General features: G+C 38.6%; 1 protein-coding gene across 6 annotated transcripts in view; it reads left to right on the plus strand.

The window, feature by feature from the left end:
- The window catches only part of MYO9A (myosin IXA), a 173,646-nt gene that overhangs the window by 145,157 nt on the left and 4,912 nt on the right, over window positions 1-23,577 (plus strand). For 4 of the 6 annotated variants that reach the window (XM_084782524.1, XM_084782527.1, XM_084782525.1 and 1 more), the window contains 9 exons: window positions 2,298-2,359; window positions 3,738-3,930; window positions 5,448-5,576; window positions 6,250-6,355; window positions 8,101-8,232; window positions 8,896-9,019; window positions 11,286-11,339; window positions 20,556-20,758; window positions 22,639-22,760. In XM_084782524.1, coding sequence (XP_084638650.1) covers window positions 2,298-2,359; window positions 3,738-3,930; window positions 5,448-5,576; window positions 6,250-6,355; window positions 8,101-8,232; window positions 8,896-9,019; window positions 11,286-11,339; window positions 20,556-20,758; window positions 22,639-22,760 — 1,125 coding nt within the window. The remainder of the gene's footprint in view (window positions 1-2,297; window positions 2,360-3,737; window positions 3,931-5,447; window positions 5,577-6,249; window positions 6,356-8,100; window positions 8,233-8,895; window positions 9,020-11,285; window positions 11,340-20,555; window positions 20,759-22,638; window positions 22,761-23,577) is intronic. The other 2 variants (XM_084782526.1, XM_084782529.1) reach the window with 1 other exon arrangement.

Below are 23,577 nucleotides of genomic sequence, written 5' to 3' on the forward strand. Positions count from 1 at the left end.
TGCATGTCAAGTTCTGTAGCCACATAGCGTAATAGGCAAGCCCTCTTGGACTGTAAGTACAGTACTTCTTAGTGCTTAAGCGGCTGAACTTTGGAAACACTTTGCTAGTTAGCTCTTTGTGAGTATAATTCTTAGGTTGATACCCTTTTTTTAATGCAGTCTTTCAAATGAAATGCAGTTTTATGCCACCCTGGAACTTGCTCTGGGCAGGCTGTCATGACTGCCTGATACGTCTTCAAGGAACGCTTCCTGTGTTTCCAGTGCAAACTAACCATCTTCTTTTTAATGGTGCTAAACTCTGTAACAACCAAGGTTTTTTTTTATTTTATCCATACCTATGTTCCCCTCTTGCCTGACAAAACTGAACATTGTTTAAAATTCTACTTTCCAATTATCAATATAAACTTGGCTAAATGTAGGCAGCAGTAACCACACTAAAGCCTGAATGCTATGTTCTCTTGAGATTTCCTCCATCAAATTAGTTCGCCCTCTAATTCTGCCTCACTCAAAATTTCAGACCCTAGTTCAATGTAAATAAATTAACTTGCCAAAAATACAAATGGTCTCTAGTCCAGTTCTCCATTGGGTCATTGTTCACACATGGAACATATGCGCCTGGCCTCCGCTGTCCTTATTAACAGTCTGATTTTCCATCCCTCTCGCAGACTATCCCATCAAGGTCTGCTTGTAATCATTCTAGGACTAGAGCTTCTCTATCCTGAAGTTCCATACTTTTCCACAGTCTTTTCCCAAATCACTTTCAAAGGATTAAAATGACATTGTCAAGTTTAGTCAGGACAACAACCCCACTTCTCTGGTACCAGTTTTCTGTATTAATTTTGAGTTGGTGTAATGACAGTGCCTGCTAGAAACAACTTAAGGAAGGAAATACTTGTTTCTGGCTCATGTTTTCAGGGATTTTAGTCCTTCATACTCAGTGGGCTGTGTGGGAGAAGCGACCCAAGAGCAGAGACGGTGATCCACAGGAGGAGCACAATGTCACCTTCAAATACCCACTTCTAGTGACCTACTAGTCACTTTACACCTTGAAGGATTCCACAGCCTCCCCAAAATGGTGCCACTAGATGAGGAATAAACTTTTAAATAATGACCCTGTGGGACTTCCAGACTCAAACTTGAACAAAGCAAGAACTTATTTTTTTTATCAGTGATCTTAAAAATTATGATATTGATACTGGGAAATAATCTCAAATGTCCCTGGTCCAACTACTACTGCTTTAGGCTAAGCTGTGGTTCTCAACCTTCCCAAGGCTACGGCCCTTTAATACAGTTCCTCAAATTGTAGTTATGCCCAACCATAAATTTTTTTTTTGCTACTTTATAACTCTAAATTTGTTACCACTAGGAATCATAATGTAAATATCTTTATGCGGGATATCTAATATGTAACCCTCAAAGGGGTTGAGAACCATTGGTTTAGAGAATTTGCTTTTTTATGGCCAAAGTGAATTTTGACTGATTTCTTATAGAATGAATAGTTTTTATGACTGTCTTGGTGATCTTGCTGATGTAATATCATGCCCTCTACTACTTGATCTAGATTTGAAAACATAAAAATTAGAAGTCTAAGAAAGAATATTTTGTGAGAAGTTGAACTGGTCACTTTGCTCTCAGCATCCCCCTGTTGAAGTGTCTCCTACTTACTAGCTGTCTTGGCCCCTTGTTATACGCCACTCCAAGAGGCTGTGTTGTTTGTTTGTCTTAAACAGGGTTTCTCTTTGTAACTGTGGCTGGCTTCAAACTCCCAGAGCTCCATGTACCTTTGCTTCCTAAGCCTAGAAACTATTTTTTCTCTGAGCTTTTTAAAAATCTTATGTTTCTTATTATAACTAATACTCTGGTTATATATATATATTTTTTTTTTCTTAAATTCTATTTTGGTCCTTTAGGGATAATGAACAAGCCCTTTCTTATAGATAGATAGATAGATAGATAGATAGATAGATAGATAATTTTTTTACTGTATTGCCAATTTAATTGCACCTGGCAGAACACATACACTGATTTGTGAACCAGACTATAAAGATAGATAAATAGCCTGTTGGAATTGTGTATGTGGGTGGTGGGCATGAGTGCAATAGCAGAACAGGCACCCTAGAAATGCATATTTCAGCTACATCCCCTCAACAGGGGTTAGCACACAAGAAAATGTATGTATGATCTTAGAGTAGATTCAGCTCCGAAGAAACCAACTGTCCAAACCAAGTGGTGAACTCGGTAAGTTCTTGCCATTGATCTGCACACTAACACTGCTGTATCCTGAACCTGTTTTCCAGTGTGTAAGTATGCTTGCCATAAGAAGTGCTGTCTGAAAACCACAGCCAAGTGTTCTAAGAAGGTAAGGCACTACTGCTTCTCAGTAGTACACAGTGGATTTGGAGCGGTGGGGGGGTGGGGGGGAAGGTTGGGGCTTTTTTTGGTAGCTTTATAGTGGTTTTCAAAATAAATGACTTAAAATCATATTAAGAAATGTATTTTATGCCACAATCCAATATACATGTGTATAGATGTATGTACATAACTGAATTAATTTTCTTGAAATTAAGTATGTTTTATGTCACAATCCAATTGAATGTATGGAGATGATGTGTATATATGTATATATATATATACATGTATATAAATGAGTTAATTTTCTTGAAACCTTTTACCTTAACTTTATGTGAGCTGCTAAGTTGATTCACAAGTTTGAAAAAAGACTACTTCTTGTGAGTTAAACATTTATAAGTCTTCTGAGGAATTATCTTTAAGGTTCACTATTAACATTTAACCATTAACAGCAGAGTAAACTAAGAGAGCTAATATTTTCAAATATCTATTTGTATTTAAGTGTATAAAACTAAAAAACACTAAACATGTATCTTCAAGGAACAACCTTTTTTGTTGTCTTTGGTTTTGCTTTTTTGAGACGAGGTCTTTTTATTATGTATCAGTGGCTATCTTAGAACTCGCTATGTAGACCAGACTGGCCTAGAACTCATAGAGATCCACCTGCCTCTGCCTCTGGCATGCCAGGATTTAAGGCATGAGCCACCATGCCAAGCCATATTTAAAAATTCTTAATTAGTGACTGATTTGGGAAGGCCCAGCTCACCTTGTGCTAACCCTGGGCAGGTAGCATCCTGAATTTTGTAAAAAAGCAGGCTGAGCAAGCCAGCAAGCAGTGCTCCTCCATGGCTTGTGTTTATCTTCATCACTAGAGACTAGAAGGTGGACCTCTGAGTCAAGGCCAACCTGGTCCACGGAGCGAGTCCAGGGCAGCCAGGGCTGCACACAGAAACCCTGTCTCAAAAAAACAATCAATCAATCAATCAATAGTTATGTTCCTTAAATGGCAAAGTATTCTTGTGTTTCAGAAATTACTGTCAAGTGGATTTTCCAAAGTATATGATAAATGTTCAAGTGTTCTGGGTTTTGGTTTTGGTTTTTTTCACCAAACCCAACCCAACCCCCCTCTCCTACACCCAACCCAATCTTTTGCTGGAATTGATTTTTGACAAGAAGGAAGTAGCAGCCCATTGCCACTGCCTCTAGTCTTGTTTTCTGTGAGCATTCCCTGTAGAAGATGATTGAAACTATTGTATCATCAATTTATACTTTTAAACCACAATTTCCTTTCTTCCGAAAAATAAAAAAGTAATTCCTCTTAAAGAATTGGCTAAGCATGTTCTATAGTGTTTGAATGCATTTAGAAACAAAGTTTATCTTTCATGTAGTATGATCCAGAACTGTCATCTCGGCAATTTGGGGTTGAACTGTCCCGTTTGACTAGTGAAGATCGAGCTGTTCCTTTAGTGGTAGAAAAGCTCATAAACTACATTGAAATGCATGGACTTTATACTGAAGGTATTTACCGAAAGTCTGGTTCAACTAATAAAATCAAGGAGCTTCGACAAGGTCTAGATACAGGTAAGATAGAATGCCTCTAAATTAAGATGTGATACTTTAAATTTTTATTTCAGCTTTTATTACATACTGCTTTAAAGGTAGGGCCAGGCCTTCTTTGTGGTTCTTCTTTGCTATTTTTGAATCTTTGGATATATTTAGTTATCAAACATATATGGAGTGTATCAATTGTATAAGTACTTGAAAAGCTCTCAGTCTACTTAACAGCCTAATTAGATCCTGAGATCCTTAATTTATGAGGAGGATAATGTAGGTTCAGGGACTTTACTAGAATGTTGATGATGCAAGGCAACAAAGATTTTTAGAGCCAGTCTTGTGAACTCATTTATCTGCATTTACAGATAAGGAACCAGGCTGTAGAGGAGCTCATCTAATTACTTAGCACCAACCAGTGACCAAGTTGAAATGTAATCCTGTTTTTGAATCTACTGTTCTGACTACAGGTGGTGTTCCTTGCAGTAGCTTTTCCTGCCTGCCTGTCTACACTGAGGACTCAGTTATTTAAACTAATACTGAGTTGGGTACTTAGTGTAAAGCTTAGTCTCAGAGTATATGCAAGGGCTTGCCTTTGGTTTCATTCTTAGTTTATGCTCATAATCATTGTTAGAAGAAAATAGTTCTTTTTAAACCAAATTTGGATACAAAGGTTGTCTTTGCATGATTAGAACCACAGTGGTTTTTCTGAGGAACTAATCAGGGAGAAATGAATTAGTATGAAGATAACAGGAAGTGCTTAATAAGGCTCAGGCATTAAATTGTGACAAAACTTGGTCTGCTCTAGTTTCTGGGCGTTTGTCAGGTTTGGCTCGCTCTTGAGCTGTGCAACAGCACAAATGTAAATCATTCATTCTATGTCCTCCAAATAGTCAAATCAGTAACTTTTAGAATTTCATAAGCAAAATAGGATGAAGATGTTTCTGTCACATTTTCCTGCCTTCTCATCTCTAAGAATGACTTTAAATCAGCCTTGCTTTTAGAAATGTCTTTTAGAGCTTTCCCCTTAGACTTCTAAAGGATTGTTACTCAAGAGTGAAGGCATATGTACCAATCTGCAAGACAGGTACAAAAATAAAACACAAGCATATAGAAACTCCTGTAGCAGTTTGATTCTTCCTTCATGAAAGTGTGATCTTTTACATTTGTTTTCAGAACAGATTTAGGAAACACAGACACAAACACTATTCCTTCATGGTTAGAATTGGCAATTCCAAGCTTAATTAAAAAACAATAAGGCACCGGGTGGTGGTGGCCCACGCCTTTAATCCCAGCACTTGGGAGGCAGAGGCAGGTGGATCTCCATGAGTTCAAGGCCAGCCTGGTCTATAGAGCGAGTTCCAGGATAGCTAGAGGTGTTACACAGAGAACCTCTGTATTGAACCCCCCATCCCCTCCAAAAAAGCCCAAAACAAACAAACAAACAAAACCCAAGAAGGCTTCTTTTAGTAAGTTTACTTTGTGAAGTGTGTTGTTGAAATGTTTTCTGCATGTTTAGCTTTGTTATCTGTCTTGTTTCTGAACAGATGCTGAAAGTGTAAACCTAGATGACTATAACATACATGTCATTGCAAGTGTATTCAAACAATGGCTTCGTGATTTGCCCAATCCACTCATGACTTTTGAACTCTATGAGGAATTTCTTCGCGCTATGGGTAAGTAAGCACATGCTTCTCTTGGGTTTAAAGGAAAGGCCTACACTTGATTAAGCAACACCGTGGGTTGTATTCATTATTAAGCCCTCCTGTCGTAGCTTAGCTTTTATAGGTCCTAAATTCAGCTTGTGACAGTCAATATAAAACTTCCGGTGTACTGTTACCTATTCAAATTTCTAAAAGTTTCCGAGTAAGCCACTTTGTTGCTTCTCACAAGTAACTGAAAGATGTGGGCTATAAAAAGAGTAAAATATCAAGTAGGAGATTTTAGACTGGGTTAACATTCAGTTATAACTCTAAGGAAGAACTGGGTCTGAAGCTGGCTGTCTGTTTTATAACAGATGGGCTCTGTGCTTTAGGTATGTAGTATATTGCTAAAAGTCTGCCTAGAGGTATTTAGACCTGAGGATTTATAATTGTTACATAGGACAGTTGGTTAATTTTAATGCACACCAGGCTGAAACACTAGAACACTGGTGTCTTTGCTGTCATCAAGGGCTGATCAACTAAACTTTAGGAATTCAAATGTAGGGAGCCACATAGCTGAGAACCGTGGTTCTGCCTCCCCAAGCTGGAGCCATTACACTCTGCTGTAGAGTTTTCATCCAGGAGGAAGATACAGCATATACCAGGGATATTCAGTGTAACTTGGTATTTGTTTTTGTTTTCTTAGGCCTTCAGGAGAGAAAGGAGACAATCCGTGGTGTATACTCTGTAATTGATCAGCTCTCCAGAACTCATCTCAACACACTGGAACGCCTCATCTTTCATCTAGTTAGGTAACTTATTCAAGACAGGGTCTCACTGTGTATCTCTGGCTATCTTAGAACTCACTGTATATATCAGGCTGGCCTTGAATTCACATGTCTTCCTACCTGTACCTCTCAAATACTGGGATTAAAGGCGTGCGCCGCTATGCCTGTTCATTTTTGGGGGGATGGGGGTCATGATTCCATTTAAATGAAGAACTTGAATATATAAAGCCAGTGCTTTAAAAAAAAAAAAACCAGGAAACTGGGACAGAGGGGAGGACACCCTGTTGGGACTCTAGATGAGAGAAGCATGGGAAAATAGCAAAGTAGAAGGATCCAGAGGGTCCTAGAAACCTACAAGTAGAACATTATGATAGGCAGATTTGGGCCCAGGGGTCCCGCTCAAACTAAGGCACCAGCCAAGGACAATACAGGTGGTAAACTTTAAACCCCTACCCAGATCTAGCCAATGGACAGAACATTCTCCACAGTTGAGTGGAGAGTGGGGTATGACTTTCTAACGAACTCTGGTGCCTCATATTTGACCATGTCCCCTGGAGGGGGAGACCTGGTAGCACACAGAGGAAGGACAGCAGGTTACCAAGAAGAGACTTGATACCCTATGAGCATATACAGGGGGAGGTAATCCCCCTTAGGAACAGTCATAGGGGAGGGGAATAAGGGGAAAATGGGAGGGAGGGAAGAATGGGAGGATACAAGGGATGGGATAACCATTGAGATATAACAAGAATAAATTAATAAAAAATTAAAAAACAAAACAAACAAACAAACCACTCTCCACCCCCAATGAAACACCTTTCTGCCTTTCTAACCTTTGTGCTTTACATAGGGGATTAAGGTTCCTTCAACCAAAAATCTGCTGAGTTGAGTGATTGTTAGTCGTGTAGCAGCTCCTATCTCATGGTGGCACCAAGTAACTTAGCCATTTGACACCTGAACTTAGAAGAGTTTGTGCCTGGACATAACTTACTTTGTGGGTGCCTGGGTTCAGATTATACTCAGGAATGGACTGACAAGAGGCTTCAGGAATAGGTATCTTTCCTTGTGTGTAAATATTAGAAGTGGTTGGGAATACAACCCTTTTTCTGGTCAGATGTGTGGTATGTTTGGAGCTAGAGAGATGATTCAGAGGTTAATAGCATTGGCTGCTCTTCTAGAGAACCTGGGTTCAATGCCCAGCACCACACAGCAGCTTACAACTGTCTGTAACTCCAGTAACACTGTCACACATACTTACAAGGCAGGCAAAACACTAATGCACAGAAAATAAAAATAAATCATTTTTTAAAAGTTAAGGAAAAAAAAAAGCTGGCTGTGGTGGCCCATGCCTGTAGTTCCCGCACTTGGGGAGGCAGAGTCAGGCAGCTCTCTGTGATTTCAAGGTCAGCCTGGTCTCCAGCAGCAAGGCTATGTTGAGAAACTCTGTCTTGAAAAACCAAAAAATAAGAAAAGAAAAAATCCAACACAACTCTGTATTCTGTGAACATGTTCATAGTGTTGGGCTTACGCAGCATGTCACAGACATCACTTTATATTCTGTATGTTGACCCAGACAGTTTCAGGAAATAGTAAAAGTCCATTTTCCAGGTAAAGGAGTAGCTCTGGGGAAGTTTACAGAATCTTCTTAAACTTAAGTGGATATCTGTCTAGTCCTCTTGGGTTGACGGCATACTGTCTTCTTTTCCATGTCTTCCCACTATTACGTTTTTTTATCCCCTTTTCACTGATGTCGGTTTTCCTTTATTCCTTAGGATTGCTCTACAGGAAGACACTAATAGAATGTCTGCTAATGCTTTGGCCATTGTGTTTGCACCTTGCATTCTCCGTTGCCCTGACACTACTGACCCACTACAAAGTGTACAAGACATCAGTAAGACTACCACGTAAGGCCAGCCACATTCACAGCTACAGAACCTTAGTTGCTGTAGTCCATTTTATGCAAATATCAAACACAGTGGATGATTTCATAAGTTCCAGTGCCTTTAAGCAGATTCTTGGTTATTCTAAGGCTTGCTTCAATTTATCACTGCTTACAGTTTTTTACATGGATTTCTGTTTTGTCAAGTTATTTAGTGTGTGTGTGTGTGTACACACACACACATACATATCCCTGTAATGCATGTAGTCTAATCATAGTCTTATTACTCTGAATCTCTTTGGTTGTAATATTTCAGTATTCCCATATTTTACTCTGACATTTTTTTCTCACACCCTTTTTTTTTTTTTTCCATAAATCTGACTACAGCCGGAACTTGTGGAAAATATGAGGGCTTGAGTCCCATCCCCAGAATTGTTTGTTTTATCAACTTGATTGGGAAGTATAGCCCGAATGTTAGAACTTGTAACTATTTTCAGTTGGTTTCTAAAATGCAGACAGAGTTGTCAACCAATATTCTGAATCTCCTTTTCTCTGAGCTCATAAAATATAGGATGCTTCTGTCATCCTTCATCTGTCTAGAATACTTAGTTAAAAGATAGTCTAGGGCTACAACACTTCATTTGATTTACTTCTGTTTATAACAGTTTTTTCTTTCTTCCTGTTTCAGCTGTGTGGAGTTGATAGTTGTAGAACAAATGAATAAATACAAGGCTCGTCTCAAAGATATCAGTAGCCTAGAATTTGCTGAAAATAAAGCAAAGACCAGACTATCACTGATTCGTAGATCAATGGTAAGATGCAAAACATGACGCCACTGTGAAGGGGGTGAGGGCTTTTTTTTTTTTTAAGTATGTGTTTATGACATATATGGATTAGCACAGAAGGAACGTCCCAGAAGGAATACAAGTGCTATGAATATCTAATGATCTTTAAATTATTTTAGCTATGTGCATAGAATATATGTAATTAAATGTACAGAATTTTTAAAAATATAGTGAATAAAAAGTTGGTGGTTTATAATCTTCCTTGCTTACCTTAACTGTCCATGCCATGAAAAGTTAACTTCCTTAACTTTTTCTCTACATCCTTCCACTATCTTTTCCTACTCTCAACCATATCATTCTTTGGTGGTCCTTCCAAGATTCCTGATAGTAGAGAACTTGATAGTTTGGAATTGAATATGTACTAAAATGCTTAATTAATGCAAAGCAGAATTCCATTTATAAGTCTTCTATGATCAAATGGAGATTTTATTTAGGGAATTGTGTTGTTTTGAAATGAGCCTACTGAGTGATAATTTATTTTCTTCACGTACTTACTTTTGTATTTAGTGTCTTCTGTTATAATGAGTGACCAGTAATTATGTCGATAACTCCAGTTACTATTACCTAAAGATCAATAGGATCTGATGTTCTGGTAAACAACTGATGCAATCAAGTTTAACTTTTACCTGTTACTCTTCCTTTAAGTAGTAAGATACCATTATAGCAACAGGCACTTACTTCAGATCCCCAGCAAATCTCTCAAAACAGCGCCCTCCCAGTTTTCATACTCATATTTTCTAGGGCCCCAGCAGCGCTTCTTCATGTCGTCATAGTTTTTATTTAGATTGCCCTCGAAATAACTCTGCTTCTTCCTTTCCTATTTAAGCTTCCGTGCACATAGCAAACGTGCAACAGAGGTCTGTTGGTAGAGTTAGTGGATGATCTCTAAAAACAAACATAACCATAACATTTCCCAGACATTAAATGAAGTTCATTAACTTAATCAGGATTCCTGTTACTGTGATAAAACACTATGACAATAAGCAACTTGATGGGAGAAGGGTTTATTTTAGCTTAGAGTTTGTGGTCCCATCCTTCCAGGAAGTCAAGGGAGAAGCCTGAAGACAGAAAACTGAGTCAGAGACGGTGAGAGAAGTTCTGCTTACAGGCACCGCCTGCTTTCTTATACCTCCCAGGATCACTTGCACAGGAGTGATATTGGCCACAGTGAGCTGGGCCCTCCCACATAGTCATCACTTTAAAAATGCATCACAGGTTTGCCCACAGACCAATCTGATGAGGACATTTTTCTCAATAGAGTTTCTGTCTTTGAAGATGACTCTAGGGCTGAAGAGATGGCTCAGAGATTAAGAGCACTGACTGTTCTTCCAGAGTTCCTGAGTTCAATTCCCAGCAACCACATGGTGGCTCATAACCATCTATAATGTAATCTAATGTCCTCTTCTGGTGTGCAAGCGTACATACAGGCAGAACACTCTATATGTAATAAATTTTTGTTTGTTTGTTTTTTCGAGACAGGGTTTCTCTGTGTAGCCTTGGCTGTCCTGGACTTGCTTGTAGACCAGGCTGGCCTTGAACTCACAGCAATCCACCTGCCTCTGCCTCCCAAGTGCTGAAATTAAAGGTGTGCGCCACCACCTCCCGGCTCATAATAAATTTTGAAAAAAGAAAATTAGTCTAGCTTGTGTCAAGGTGACATAAAACTAGCTAGCACACTCACCATATGATACTATCTAAATATCTCCCCAAGGCATTAAAAATGTAAATCCTACCCTAAAAGTGAAATTTGGGCCTAAGGTATTACAAGGTTCATCTTTGACCCTGGGAACAGAAACCTTTAGAATTTCAGCTCAGTATTCCAGAGGTTTAATTTATTAGTCACCACCTAGGAAGGAATGGAAGAGCTTCTTTTCTTTTTCTTTCTTTCTTTTTTTGTTTTTGTTTTTATTTTGTTTTTCAAGACAGGGTTTTTGTGTGTAGCCTTGGCTGTCTTAGAATTTGCTCTGTAGGCCAGGCTGACCTCGAACTCAAGAGATCCACCTGCCACCCAAGTGCTGGGATTAAAGGTGTGTGCCACCACACCCAGCTTGGAAGAGCTTAACTGCAAAACTTTATTTCAAAGCAAGTGGAAATGCTGTGCGTACCCTCCTCCTCAGTACTACAGAAAATGGATCTAGTCATTCCACTGAAAAACTTAGCCTTCTCTTTTAATGGGGCAATGACATGTACATTCTAACTTTCTGCTTTCCTTTTCATGTCCTTCCTAATCCAGAAACCTGTACTAATTGCAGTTAGATTTATGAGCATTACCCGCAGTTCAGTCTCGGTATGTATTAATATTGCAATGTGTCACGTCACTTCCCATCATTGTGTCTCATTCATCCAGGCATTGTTCTGCTCCGTCAGCCATTCGTGCCTGTCTGCCTTACATGTTCACACATTGTTCAGGCCTCACTTTTTCATCAGCCTTCACTTGCCTTGTTCTTATTCTCTTTCTTTAGGTCCTTCACGTTCTTCGTGTTATACAGGTGAACAGTGTTCATTTGAAATATACTGTTTTTCTTGTCAGATAATCCTCCTTTAGGGTTTCTATTTTGGTTGAATCTTTAAAAGGTAGGGGATCAAAGATACTAAGGTATTAAATTCACTCTTCTCTATGAGCTACATTCCTAGCAAATTCACTTTATTATTTGAAATATGTGCTACGGTTTTCAGTATCTATCACGAGTGATGCTTATATATCTGCTCATAACTGTGATTGGTGGTATCTTCTGAGGTGTAGAACTATGCCTCTTAGCTAATTAAGTGTTTGTCAGACAGGATTTTGTTAACAGTAACAGTGTTAATGCAAAGGAGAATTGGAAGGGCAGAAATCTAAAACACAAACCTACGTGGCAGTGAATTTCAGGATACCTGTGTGTACTTGTTTTATAAACACAGGTATCATTCACTAGTAACTGTCCATTCTATACCGTATCAAGTTTCCCTAACATTGTGTCACTACTACTTTCTTTCAAATGTGTCTGTCTCATTTAAGATAAAGTGCACTTTCTATTAAAATTTCAGTCATAGGCTTGATATACAGTATTCATCTAACTTCCTTACAGAATGTACCTTTATCTGGGGAAATGGAGGGTAAACTTCCTTGCAGGGCAGACTAGATCTTTATCTGGGGAAAGAATTGTAGGGTAAACAGAATTGTACATGCTGTTCCAGTTTGGGGCAGTTCTCTGACTGTTCCACACTACTGTTCCGTCAGTAGTCTAGCTGAAGGTGAGTGGTAGCTTCAGATGTACTCTCCTGACAGATCAGACCTGGTGTGTCTCAGTACATTGCCAGTATGGTTTAAGGTAGTGGTGTTCAGCCTTCTTAATGCTGCGACCCTCTAATACAACTCCTCATGTTGTGGTGACCCCCCCCCACCATAAAATTATTTTATTGCTACTTCATGACTGTAATTTCACTACTGTTATGAATCATAATGTAAATATTATTGGAGATAACAGGTTTGTCATAGGGGTTGGGACCCACAAGTTGAGAACCACTGGCTTAAGATGAGACAGAATCTTTTGTCTAAATTCTGACTGATGACATTGACATGGTATGGAAAGCTTTCAGGGCAGTTGTACATTTTCCTAAACTTTAATATTTACTTAGAAAGCTTAAAAGTTACCACTGACCAAAAAAAGTCACTTGAAATAATAGGTTCCTTTTAAATAGGCTCAAACAAAGTCTACTCATATGTGAGTATCAATTACCCCAGTGTTTGAAGATAAAAGCAGCTAAGTTGTTCAGGTTTCTGTTCAGGTCTTTGTACAAATAGTGCTTACTTGGATAACCCTGAGCATATTGCAGAGGGAGGTGCTTTTTGTATACTTGTCATTTTATTATACACAAATTAAACCCTTAAGGTTTAATAATTATATGACTTTAACTGATGGCATGAAGCTTAACTTTTACCTGTAATACATGATATTAAAGACTATGAAGACTAGTAGCACAGTTTTGTACCATTACTTTGATCATGTGGAGGTGTCATCAGTGTGTTTTTATCCCCTGTATCTAATTAATGTAAATGTCAGTTAAATACAAAGGACAAATGGCAGTGTCCACATTGTAGATTGGGGATATATATAGCTTGGTGGTAGACTGCTTGGCCTTGATTATGGTTTAATTCTCAGGTAAAATGGGCGGGGGAGATGAGATAACTATGGCTGGTTTACTGCAGTGCACAGAAAGTCTGAAAATATATGCAAGCATACAGTGGCTGTACTCAAAATCTTTACTAACTTTTATTATGGGATGAACCTATAGATACAGGTGTTGGGATACAGCCTCAATACCTACTACCATACATAGCTCATCTCTCAGTATCATACAAAGCATGGACTTTATGCAAGACTACCATGCAAGGCTGGTAGGAGAAGCTTGGCTGAAGGACCTTTGCCTTTTTATGAAAGAAGATCTGTCAGATATAGTCTCAGAATTCAGTTCTGTCATGATTTTGTGGCTCAGTGAATGACAACAGTGATCTTTAATATTCCCTATCTGGGGTAGATTTCCTGTTAGGATTCTAAGATTTATGCTTCCAGATACTTACGTCTAGTTCTAGTTAGACAAATCTCAGTTATGTGCACTTTCTTTGAGCCATCAGAAATTATCATAACTCTTCCTACATACTCACTATCCATATTTCATTGTCATTCTTCAATTATTTAGGCTTACACTGATTGACAGTACTGAGTTTGTGTCTTATCTGTTATGTCTTGCTATTCTTTCCTGAATCCTTTTTTCCCCCATTATGAACCTTAGCAGACTCTCTTCATAGGCCATAATCATTTTAGCAGTGTAGTATATTTTCTATTCATCTTCATTGTTACCTACTCAAATCTTTAAAAAAGAAAAATGGAAGTGTTAGGTAAACTGGGAAAACTTTCAAAAAGGTGTTTTCACTTAGAATCCTTCACATGAAAGCATTTGGACCCCAGTGTTTTTGTTAGTTTTGGAAGCCAACTATGGGCTAGCCTTACAGCATTCCAGCTCAGATCTATTAATCAGAGCTCTCTTTCTGATTTTTTTTCCCCATCTCATAGATCAGGCTGGCTTTGAACTTGAGTCCTCCTTCCTCAGTCTCCCAAGTGCATTAGAACTCTACAGGTATTGTCAGTATAAGATGGTCAAAATCAAAACTGGTTACCTAAAAACAGACCAGGCATATAAAGACTACTGCAGCAGATACTTCTGTTTTTTGTTGTTGTTGTCACCAAAATCCTTTGAGTACAGTGCTGTTTTTTGAGCCACATATGAATGAGGTTGTATAATATGTATTTTTTTATCTGACATTTGAGTCAGCTTTGTGTGTGTAAGACTTATCCATGGCATGTTTAGTTGTAGCTCATCTCATCTCTTGCTGCTCTATCCTATCCTAGAATGTGTCTACCATAGTCTATCCAGTGTACTGTTATGGGCAGTAGAGTTTGCTTGGGGGGAGAGGCAACGTGCATGCCTTTTGGTTGGGATAATATTTATGGGTGAAATATCTGGGTCATTGGCAATATCTTTAATATTTTCCAAAATGGCTGAACTATAATTAGCAGTGTCAGGAATTTCTGAATAATTCACCACCTCCCTAGTGCTTGTGTTGTCACACACTTTTAGTCATTACAGAGTGCATGCCATGTCTTCAATTTAGAGTTCTGTTCTGTGGCTCTAATGTGCACAAATAGATTTGGCCTTCAGATACCTTGTTTTGTGAATATGATAAATGTGCTTTTCTGGTTTTTTTGTGGGTATCGGGGGTGGGGGTGATTTTTGTTTGTTTGTTTGTTGAGACAGAATTTCTCTGTGAGACCCTGGCTGTCCTGGACTCGAACTCACAGAGATCTGCCTCCCTAGTGCTGGGATTAAAGGCGTGAGCCATGGCACTCAGCTTGCTTTTCTGTTTTTCTATACTTGGGTAGATTAATCTTTATTTCTAATTCTTCTGAATCCTGCATATAATCCTTTGATCAGTTATTCTTTTGCAAGCATCTTCCATTTATGGTTTGATTTTTTTTTTTCCTACTCTCTTAAAAGTGTCTTTCAGGCCAGGCATGGTGGCACATGCAAGCAATCCCAGCACTTAGAAGGTAGAGGCTGGGTGATCACCAGCTGAAGCCCAGCCTGGGTTTTATACTTTTCTTAACAAGTCTCTACCTCAAAAAATAATAAACAAAAAACCCCAAATAAATAAATGAAACTGTCTTGATGGACAGATTAATTTTAGTGTAATATAATCTTGTTAGTTCTTTGGAGGCTTGTTTAAGAATTTTTCTTGTTTACTACAGTTATAATCATTATTAGCCTCTCAAAGCTTTATTACTTTGTCTGTATTTCTGGTCTGTTTTAGGTACCTCGTTTTGACCGTCATTGTATTGACACTACTACTGCTTTATTTATTCTAGCTTTTTAAATGTATTGTGTGTGTACCGTGTATGTGAGTCATGGGTATGCGGCAGCACATGTGTGGGGGTCAGGGTGGGGGTGTCCATTGTGAGGCAGGGGCTTTCCTCTTTCTGTCACGCTCCTTACTCTAGCTTCTCAGCAATTCTGTCTCTGCCTCTTACTTTCCCATAGGAATGCTGGGATTCTAGATGCAAGCCATTGTATCTGGCATTTTTACGTCTGCCCTTTTAATGTGGGTTTTTAGGGACCAACTGCTTTTACCCACTGAGCCACATCACTGGCCCATTTGCTTCAGCTCTTTAATAAGCTGGTTTAAAAAGTCGACCTATCTTCTTCAGTTTTTACTACTTGTGGCTCATTGTCATACAGAATATGAAGTCACCTTCACAGAAACCAAGGGGTTGCTATTATTTGTTTGTGTTGTTTGAGATTGCACTGCATGTGTAACTTGCATTTTAGAGAAGGGATGACTCAGTGATACTGATTTTCTCACCTGTGAACATGCTCTTTCCATGTATATCATTAAGTGTTGTATTTTTTTATATGTTGAGATCATATTTATCTTTAACTTTAGTTATTAATGTGTAACACTTAAATGTAATATCATTTTTATTTTAAATTTTTATTTTTGTTTGTTACCTAAAATATCCCGTTTACTTTGCTGTTTTTATCTTACAGTTAGTGACTTTGTTAAAGTCAGCTATTCTAATAACTGTTCTGAGCATTCCTTTGGATTTCCTAGCTGTATGACTTATGCATGATTTCTTCATTTGTCCTTTCATAGTCCTTGAACCTTCTCTTTTTTTATTTTTAAAGTTTTATTTATTAATTATTTATAGAGAGTTCTGCCTGCATTTATATCTACAGGCCAGAGAATGGCATCAGATCACTTTATAGATGGTTGTGAGCCACCATGTGGTTGCTGGGAATCTAACTCATGACCTCTGGAAGAACAGTCAATGCTCTTAACCACTGCACCATCTCTCCAGCCCTCCTCTTTGTTTTTCTAAAAGAACAAGAATCTTCAATACAGTGTTGAATGAAACACTGGTAATGATCACTTTTAGCATGTTCCACCACCACTAAAGCATGATGTTTGCTATAGGATTCTTATTCTTTATGAGATTGAGCATGTTCATTTGATTCCTGGTATTCTGAATTATTGTTGTGGTATAATGTTGACCTTCAGGTTTTTATATATTCAGTGTGAAGTACTTCATGCCATTTTGAGACATTTCACAGGCTGGCCTAGAATTTCCAGTAATCTACCTCCCCAGCCTCAAGGGTACTGGTGTTACTGTCTCGAGCTTCCATGCTTGGCTTAGGGCATTGTAAATCATGTAAATCATGATGTAAAATCATCATTGATGTTTTGCCAGTTCAGGTACAGTTTCTAATGCATCAAGATTTTTTCTCCTGTGTTTATGTATAAAACTGCCCTATTAAATGACCTTGTTAATGTTTTTCTAATTTGTGTTAAAAAAACAAAAAACAAAACAAAAAAAACTTAGGCTGGGCACAATGGCGCGTTGCCTTTAATCCTTCAGCACTGAGGAGGCAAAGGCAAGTAGATCTCTGTAATTTTAAGACCAGCCTGGTCAATATAATGAATTCCAGGCTAACCAGGAGTACATAGTGAGATCCTGCCTCAAAACAAGCAAACAAATTGGGATGCAGTCAATTTTAATTCTGTGGAAGAATGTTTCTGTTAGATCAAGGGATCGTACATAATCCCTTGGTGCTGACTACAGGTTTGTCCATTTATTTCTACTATAATTTATTTCAGATCTTTTGAAACCATTAAGAAATGGCTCTAGATATATAGTCATACAAATTTGGAAATTCTATGTCTTCGTAATTTGGTCTTTCATCATCTGAAATAGCCTTCTATTATAAATGGCACTTCTCACTTTATGCTAAGTTTTTTAGTTAAGGTCTCTCTCTGTAGGCCTGGCTAACCTGTAGTCCTCGTTATTCTCTAGACTAGACCAGGCTGGCCTCAAAATCACAGAGATTCTTCTGCCTCTGCCTTCCAAGTGTTAGGAGTGTTAGGATTAAGAAGTACATGCCCTGCTGCTTTTTACAATTGGCATTTTTAACTTTGTTTTTGTTTGAGACATAAAATCTCTATTTGTTGGCCTGGATTTCATTATGTAGTCTAGGATAGCTTCAAACTCACAGCCTCCCGAGTGCTAGGACTACAGGTGAGCCTCCACACCCAGCTGCTTCCAACCTTTTAGAATAGTCTTTTAAGCCGGGCGTTGTGGCGCACGCCTTTAATCCCAGCACTCGGGAGGCAGAGGCAGGCGGATCGCTGTGAGTTCAAGGCCAGCCTGGTCTACAAAGTGAGTCCAGGATGGCCAAAGCTACACAGAGAAACCCTGTCTCAAAAAACCAAAAAAAAAAAAGAATAGTCTTTTATATGTAGCTCTTAAATACCTTGTTTCTGACAATTTTTTAAGTTTAACAGGAGCATTTGATATATCTCTATACATTTAATTCTGTCGATACTATATTTGGGTTTTTTTTAAGACTTAAAAAAATGTATGTGTATGCGTATTTTTTTTTAACCTGTATGTGTGTCTGTGTACCACAAAGTATACCTGGAGATGTCTGGTGCCTTGAAACTGGATTTACAGTAATTATAAGCCACCATATGGATGCAGGAACTGAACACAGGTCCTCTGCCAGAGCAGCCAGTGTTCTTAAACCACTGAACCATATACAGCCCCTATGTTTAAATTTCAAATGTTTTATTGTGCATGTTTTATTTGTTTTGCCTGTCATGTGTTCCTTTCCCTTTCTGGCCACCTTTATTCTTTCTTTATTGCCACCTCCTTGAGAGAATCCCATTTTTTATTCTGCTAGAGATCTTATAATCCTTTAGTCTAAAGATCATATCATTAACCTTTTCAATGACCATTAATTGATATTTTTATCTTTTTCCTAGATAATATACAAGGACTTTAATATGTTAGTCATTGTCTGACTTAATTGCTATTGGCACTGTTGTTTTTGTTTTGTTTTTAGCTATTTGTAGATTTTAAATACAAAACATCTTGTTTTAGGTGGTCTGTACATGCTGTTGAGAACTCCCTTTAGCTTAGGACTGTGTATCAGTGTCTACTGTCTCTTCTCATATTCACCTTGTATTTAAACAGACGATGGATTTTGTTTTGTTTTGTTTTTTCTCTTTTACTGTTTTCTCTCTTTTACCATCTTTTATGAAATTTTCCTTCTGTGTTTGTTTCTTGTGGTGTGCTTATGGATTTTTCTTCAGGCCTAACTTCCCTTCTACTTAATTCAATTATGTTTTCCCACCTGCTTGAACAGATTATTTTCAAGTTTGTCTGATAACCACAACCCTTGAGGGCTTTTGTTTTCTGTTTGTTGGTTTGTTTTTTACCAGTTTTTATTTGCATTGTCTTACCTCCTTTTATTCCTGGTTACTTTTGATTTGAAAAATGATTTGTGGAGCCAGGCATGGTGGCGCACGCCTTTAACCCCAGCACTCAGGAGGAGAGTCAGGTGGACCACTGTGAGTTTGAGGCTACACAGAGAAACCCTTTCTCAGAAAAAAAAAAGAAAAGAAAAGAAAAGAAAGAAAAATGATTTGTAGGAAGCATTTTGAGGCCCAAGCTTACATTGCTTACCTATATAAAGAGTAATTTTATTTTTCTGCCAGATCCTTAGGCACTAGCAGTTTATCATTTAAATCCAGTCTTAGAAGTTTACATTTTTTTATTTCGTGTGTGTGTGTGTGTGTGTGTGTGTGTGTGTGTGTGTGTGTGTGTGTGTCCATCAGATAACTTGAAGGTAGGACACCATATCTGTAAGAACTATAGTAATTTCAGTTACCCTTTTGTCTACAATGCAAATGTTTGAGATCTCAGTGTTAGTCATGAAGGTTCTACGAGACAGCAGCTCATACCCTTTTGAAGGATCATGGAGTAAGTATTTTAGATATTGTAAGCCATAAAACCTCTATTCCACAGTCACCCCTGCCACTGTTGAACAAAACAGCCATAGATAATTCATTAATAATAATGAGTTATTCTTTTAAAGACTTACAAACATGTATACAGGCTGTGTGTAGCTCCAGACTATTCTATATTTGTGAGCTGTAGTATGTTCTGCTCCAACTCTGCCACCTCTTCTGAAATTGCGAATCACCAGTAAGTGCTGGGCCAGCCTTTCCTACCCCTTAGCTATGCATATCTTCAAGTGTGTGTTCATTTTTATGTTGATTTAGTTATTCCTGGCAGGAGATGTAATCTGTTAAATCTAGTTGGCTATTACCAAAAACTAAAGTCATAAGTAAGGAAAACAGTTGAAAACAATAGGGAAGATTTTTTCCCTCACTCATCTCAAGAATAGAAAGTTCTTGAAAAGGCATATCACGATAACAATCTCTTATATCACTTTTTTCCTTCAAAACTTAAATTTCAGGACATGTTTCTTCAATCTTCCCAGAGAGATTGTCCTGAGAAGGTTGAGGCTATATTGTCAGAACTTATAATATTGAAAACAGTGTGTACCTTCAACGTTAGTGTGGGGCAACTATCAGTCTGTAAATCTTGTGCACCTGAAATGTGTGGCTCCTGTGGCCACAGAGCTCAGTTTTAAGTTTTAATTGGTTTGAAGTTATTTAGTGTACAGCTTAAATTAAAAGAAGATCCTCATCTCAGCACAGTGGTTCTTAATGCCCAGAACTAGAATGTGTTTCAGTGTTCTTGATAGAATTCTTTCAGCCACTCAGAGGAAGGGGAAGCAGGCTATCCAGATGAGACCTGATAGGCTGTGATTATATGGTAGGGGAGGAGGTCCCCTTCTGTCACAGGCCTAGGGGAGGGAAATAGGGTGAAAGGGGGGACAGGAAGATACAAGTGAGGGCATAATGATAGGGATGTAATCTGAATAAATTATTTTTTTAAAAAGAATTCTTTTAACCTAATTGTTGGATTTATATCTTGGTAAATATCCTATGCCTGTTTGGCCCATCCTTCTCATGATGTGATGGAAGGATGCTTGTTATCCAATGTGATCAACATAAAACTAACCAAGTTAGTTTACTTTGTAAAATGAATGCTCTCTGCAGGGAAAGGGGCGCATACATCGAGGAAACTATCCAAGTCCATCCTCTCCTGTTATAGTCCGATTGCCTTCTGTGTCTGATGTCCCAGAAGAGACCCTGACTAGTGACACAGCCATGGAGACTGATATTACAGAACAGCAGCAAGCAGCAATGCAGCAGGAGGAAAAAGTACTGACGGAGCAGATTGAGAACCTACAGAAAGAGAAGTAAGTGTCCAGTTTGTCTTTTGTGTTTCCTGCCTTCTAACCCTTTATGCTTCCTTATTTTCATTAAATATCTCATGTAACAAGCACAATGTCAGGTGTTCCAGGGGACGTGGAGTTGACAGAGGCTTGTTGCCTATACTCAGGTAAGTGTGAATTCTCACCTCAGGGAAGGAAATGTCATGAGGCAGGAATCTTGGTGCTGAGCAGTACTAGAATAAGGAGGGTGCACATACACAGGCTGTGCCAGTCTCAGTCCAGACTCATCAGGCATGAACAGTGGAGAGCCAAGATATGAGGTATTATAATCCTGACAGGTCAGGGAGCAGCCTCATAAACAGAGAAGCAAATGGAACAAACAGTAAGAGTCCCTCGGCTAAGATAAAATCTTCTTCAAGCATAGGCATTAGTTGTAGTTCCATGAAGGGATGTTATAATTTAAAACTCAATACTACCATGGGCTCAGCAAACAGATAGAACAAGGCAGCACCTGTAGTACTGGTTTGAGAAACCTGTTATTATTTAAAAGAGAGTTGAATTCTGTTATCTCCATCACAACTCTGGCAAGAGTGGGTTGACACTATCCCATGGTTCTCCCTGAAGGTCTAGTTCTGATTGACATCAATTACTCCTTTTTAAGAAATTCCAAATGTTCCCCTGAGTCCCTGGAGCTCATCTCTTAAATCTGAGAACTTAATTCATAAAGAATCAAGAAACTTTAATATCAAGATTGATTCTGGAATTTAGGGAAACTAAAAAACAGCTAAGGCTCACCTGTAGAAAAAGTAAGGCAGTAGCTACTAACCCACACTGAAAAGATGACCTACCTCAGCTCCTGTGAAGGTAGTATTGGAGATACAGAGGGATAAATAGGAAATTGTAGGAAAGTACAGACATAAAAGTCTCAAAATGTGACTGCACATGGAAATAATGAGCGACTGGGAAGGCTGTCCATGAAAAGATGGTCTGTGGATTTCAGGCTATTTAAAGAGGAGAAATAATTAGATTCAGAGCTGGCTCATTTCTAGGAATTGACAAGCTGTATGATCTATTGATTGGAGAAATGTAATTATGTAGAGGAAAAATGTTGCAGACATACCAGTATTTTGGTACTAGGATTTTTTAAAATGTATTAATCACTTTACAGCCTGATCCCAGCCCCCTTCCTCCTCTCATCCCAGTCCCACCCTCATGCCCCACCTCAAAGTTTTTGTAAAGGTACTGGTTGAAATAGATCAAAGTGTGGACAGGGCCCTAGTTAAGAAAATAAGGTTAGAACCCAAGTCTTAGTAACTACAAACTATGAAGGGATATTACTAAAACGTAGGTGGGTGAACCTGATAAATTAGAACGTACTGTAGTGAGAGATAATGCAAGCTTCACAGGCCAGAAAAGTTGAGTGTTTCACTTATCCAGAGGCCTTGATATGATCAAAGTAGAAGATAAAGTCTGCATTTAGTTAGGAAAGCTTCGTCCAAATACAGGGTAAGAGCCAAAAAGAAATTTAGAGATGATCTAGTTTGCTTTCTGAATAAGGAAGCTGAGGTCCAGAAAGAGAACAGTACTTGCTGATATTTCATGAATGAGTTTGGAATCCTGAACGTGTTTTCAGTCCAGAGTTCTTAGAATATCTCACAGTTGCAGCATCTGTCTCAGCCTACCTAACCCTAGCCCCACAATTACTCATAAATTTGTTGTCATCTTGTACTTTCATCCATACTGCTTTCCTATTGCTTTGCATATAAATAAATCCTCTTCATCACCTTGGTGGAACAATGAGAAATACCTTTGCTATTTACCTCCTTTGCTTTTATGGACGGTCTTCCTGTTGTCTTTCTTCTACTTCCTGTCATGTTAATGACTTTGTTGATTGTGTCTCATAGGGAAGAACTAACATTTGAGATGCTTGTATTGGAACCTCGTGCCTCTGATGATGAAACCCTTGAGTCTGAGGCTTCTATTGGAACTGCTGATAGCTCAGAAAATTTGAATATGGATTCTGAAGGTACCATTTTTGAGAGATCCAATAAATGAATATATTAGACTAAGGGCACAATTTGTTTTGTAAAGAAGGAATAAGAATTCCCAAGCTAAAGTTGGAAGGGTGGTTCAGTGGTTAAGAACACTCACAGGATGGTCTTCCAGAGGAGCTGGGTTCAATTCCTAGTACCTACGTGGTAGTTCATAACTGTCTGCAACTCCAACCCCTGGAAATCTGATGCTCTTTTCCAGCCTCTGAGGATAACAGGCATGCACTTGGTACACATATATACATACATGCAGGCAGGCAGAGCATACACATATAAATACACACACACACACACACACCTTTCTTGGGTTTGGATTGGTGGTATATACCTTTAATCCCAGAGCTCAGGAGACAGAGGCAGACAGATCTTTATGAGTTTGAGGCTAGCGAGGTCTATAGAAGTTCCAGGCCAGCCAAGAAGCTACATAATGAAACTTTGTCTACAAATTCTCCATCTCATCCCACAAATATTTCATAAGTCTGGCATGTTTGACTCTGAGGCCAGCAGAGACCTAGGATAGTCAGCATTGCAAAGGCTTCCAGAACACATGGTGAGCTCTGTCTTCCTGAGACATGCCACCTGGATAAATACCTCCTTTGGTGTAATAGTTCTGCCTCACAGCAGGGTACAGTTTTGGTATTCACTCTTAGAAAATGGCCATGGGGTGGACATGTATTGTGGTTGTTGTCTTTTCCCTCTGTGGTAAATTATCAAAATTAAATTGCCACCATTACACTGACCTTGTGTGAATCTAGTGAACAATGAAGAGGAAGCTTCCCAAAGACCTGTGAT

This window comes from Acomys minous, assembly GCF_964271855.1.
Source record: "Acomys minous genome assembly, chromosome: 5".
Taxonomy (NCBI): domain Eukaryota; kingdom Metazoa; phylum Chordata; class Mammalia; order Rodentia; family Muridae; genus Acomys; species Acomys minous.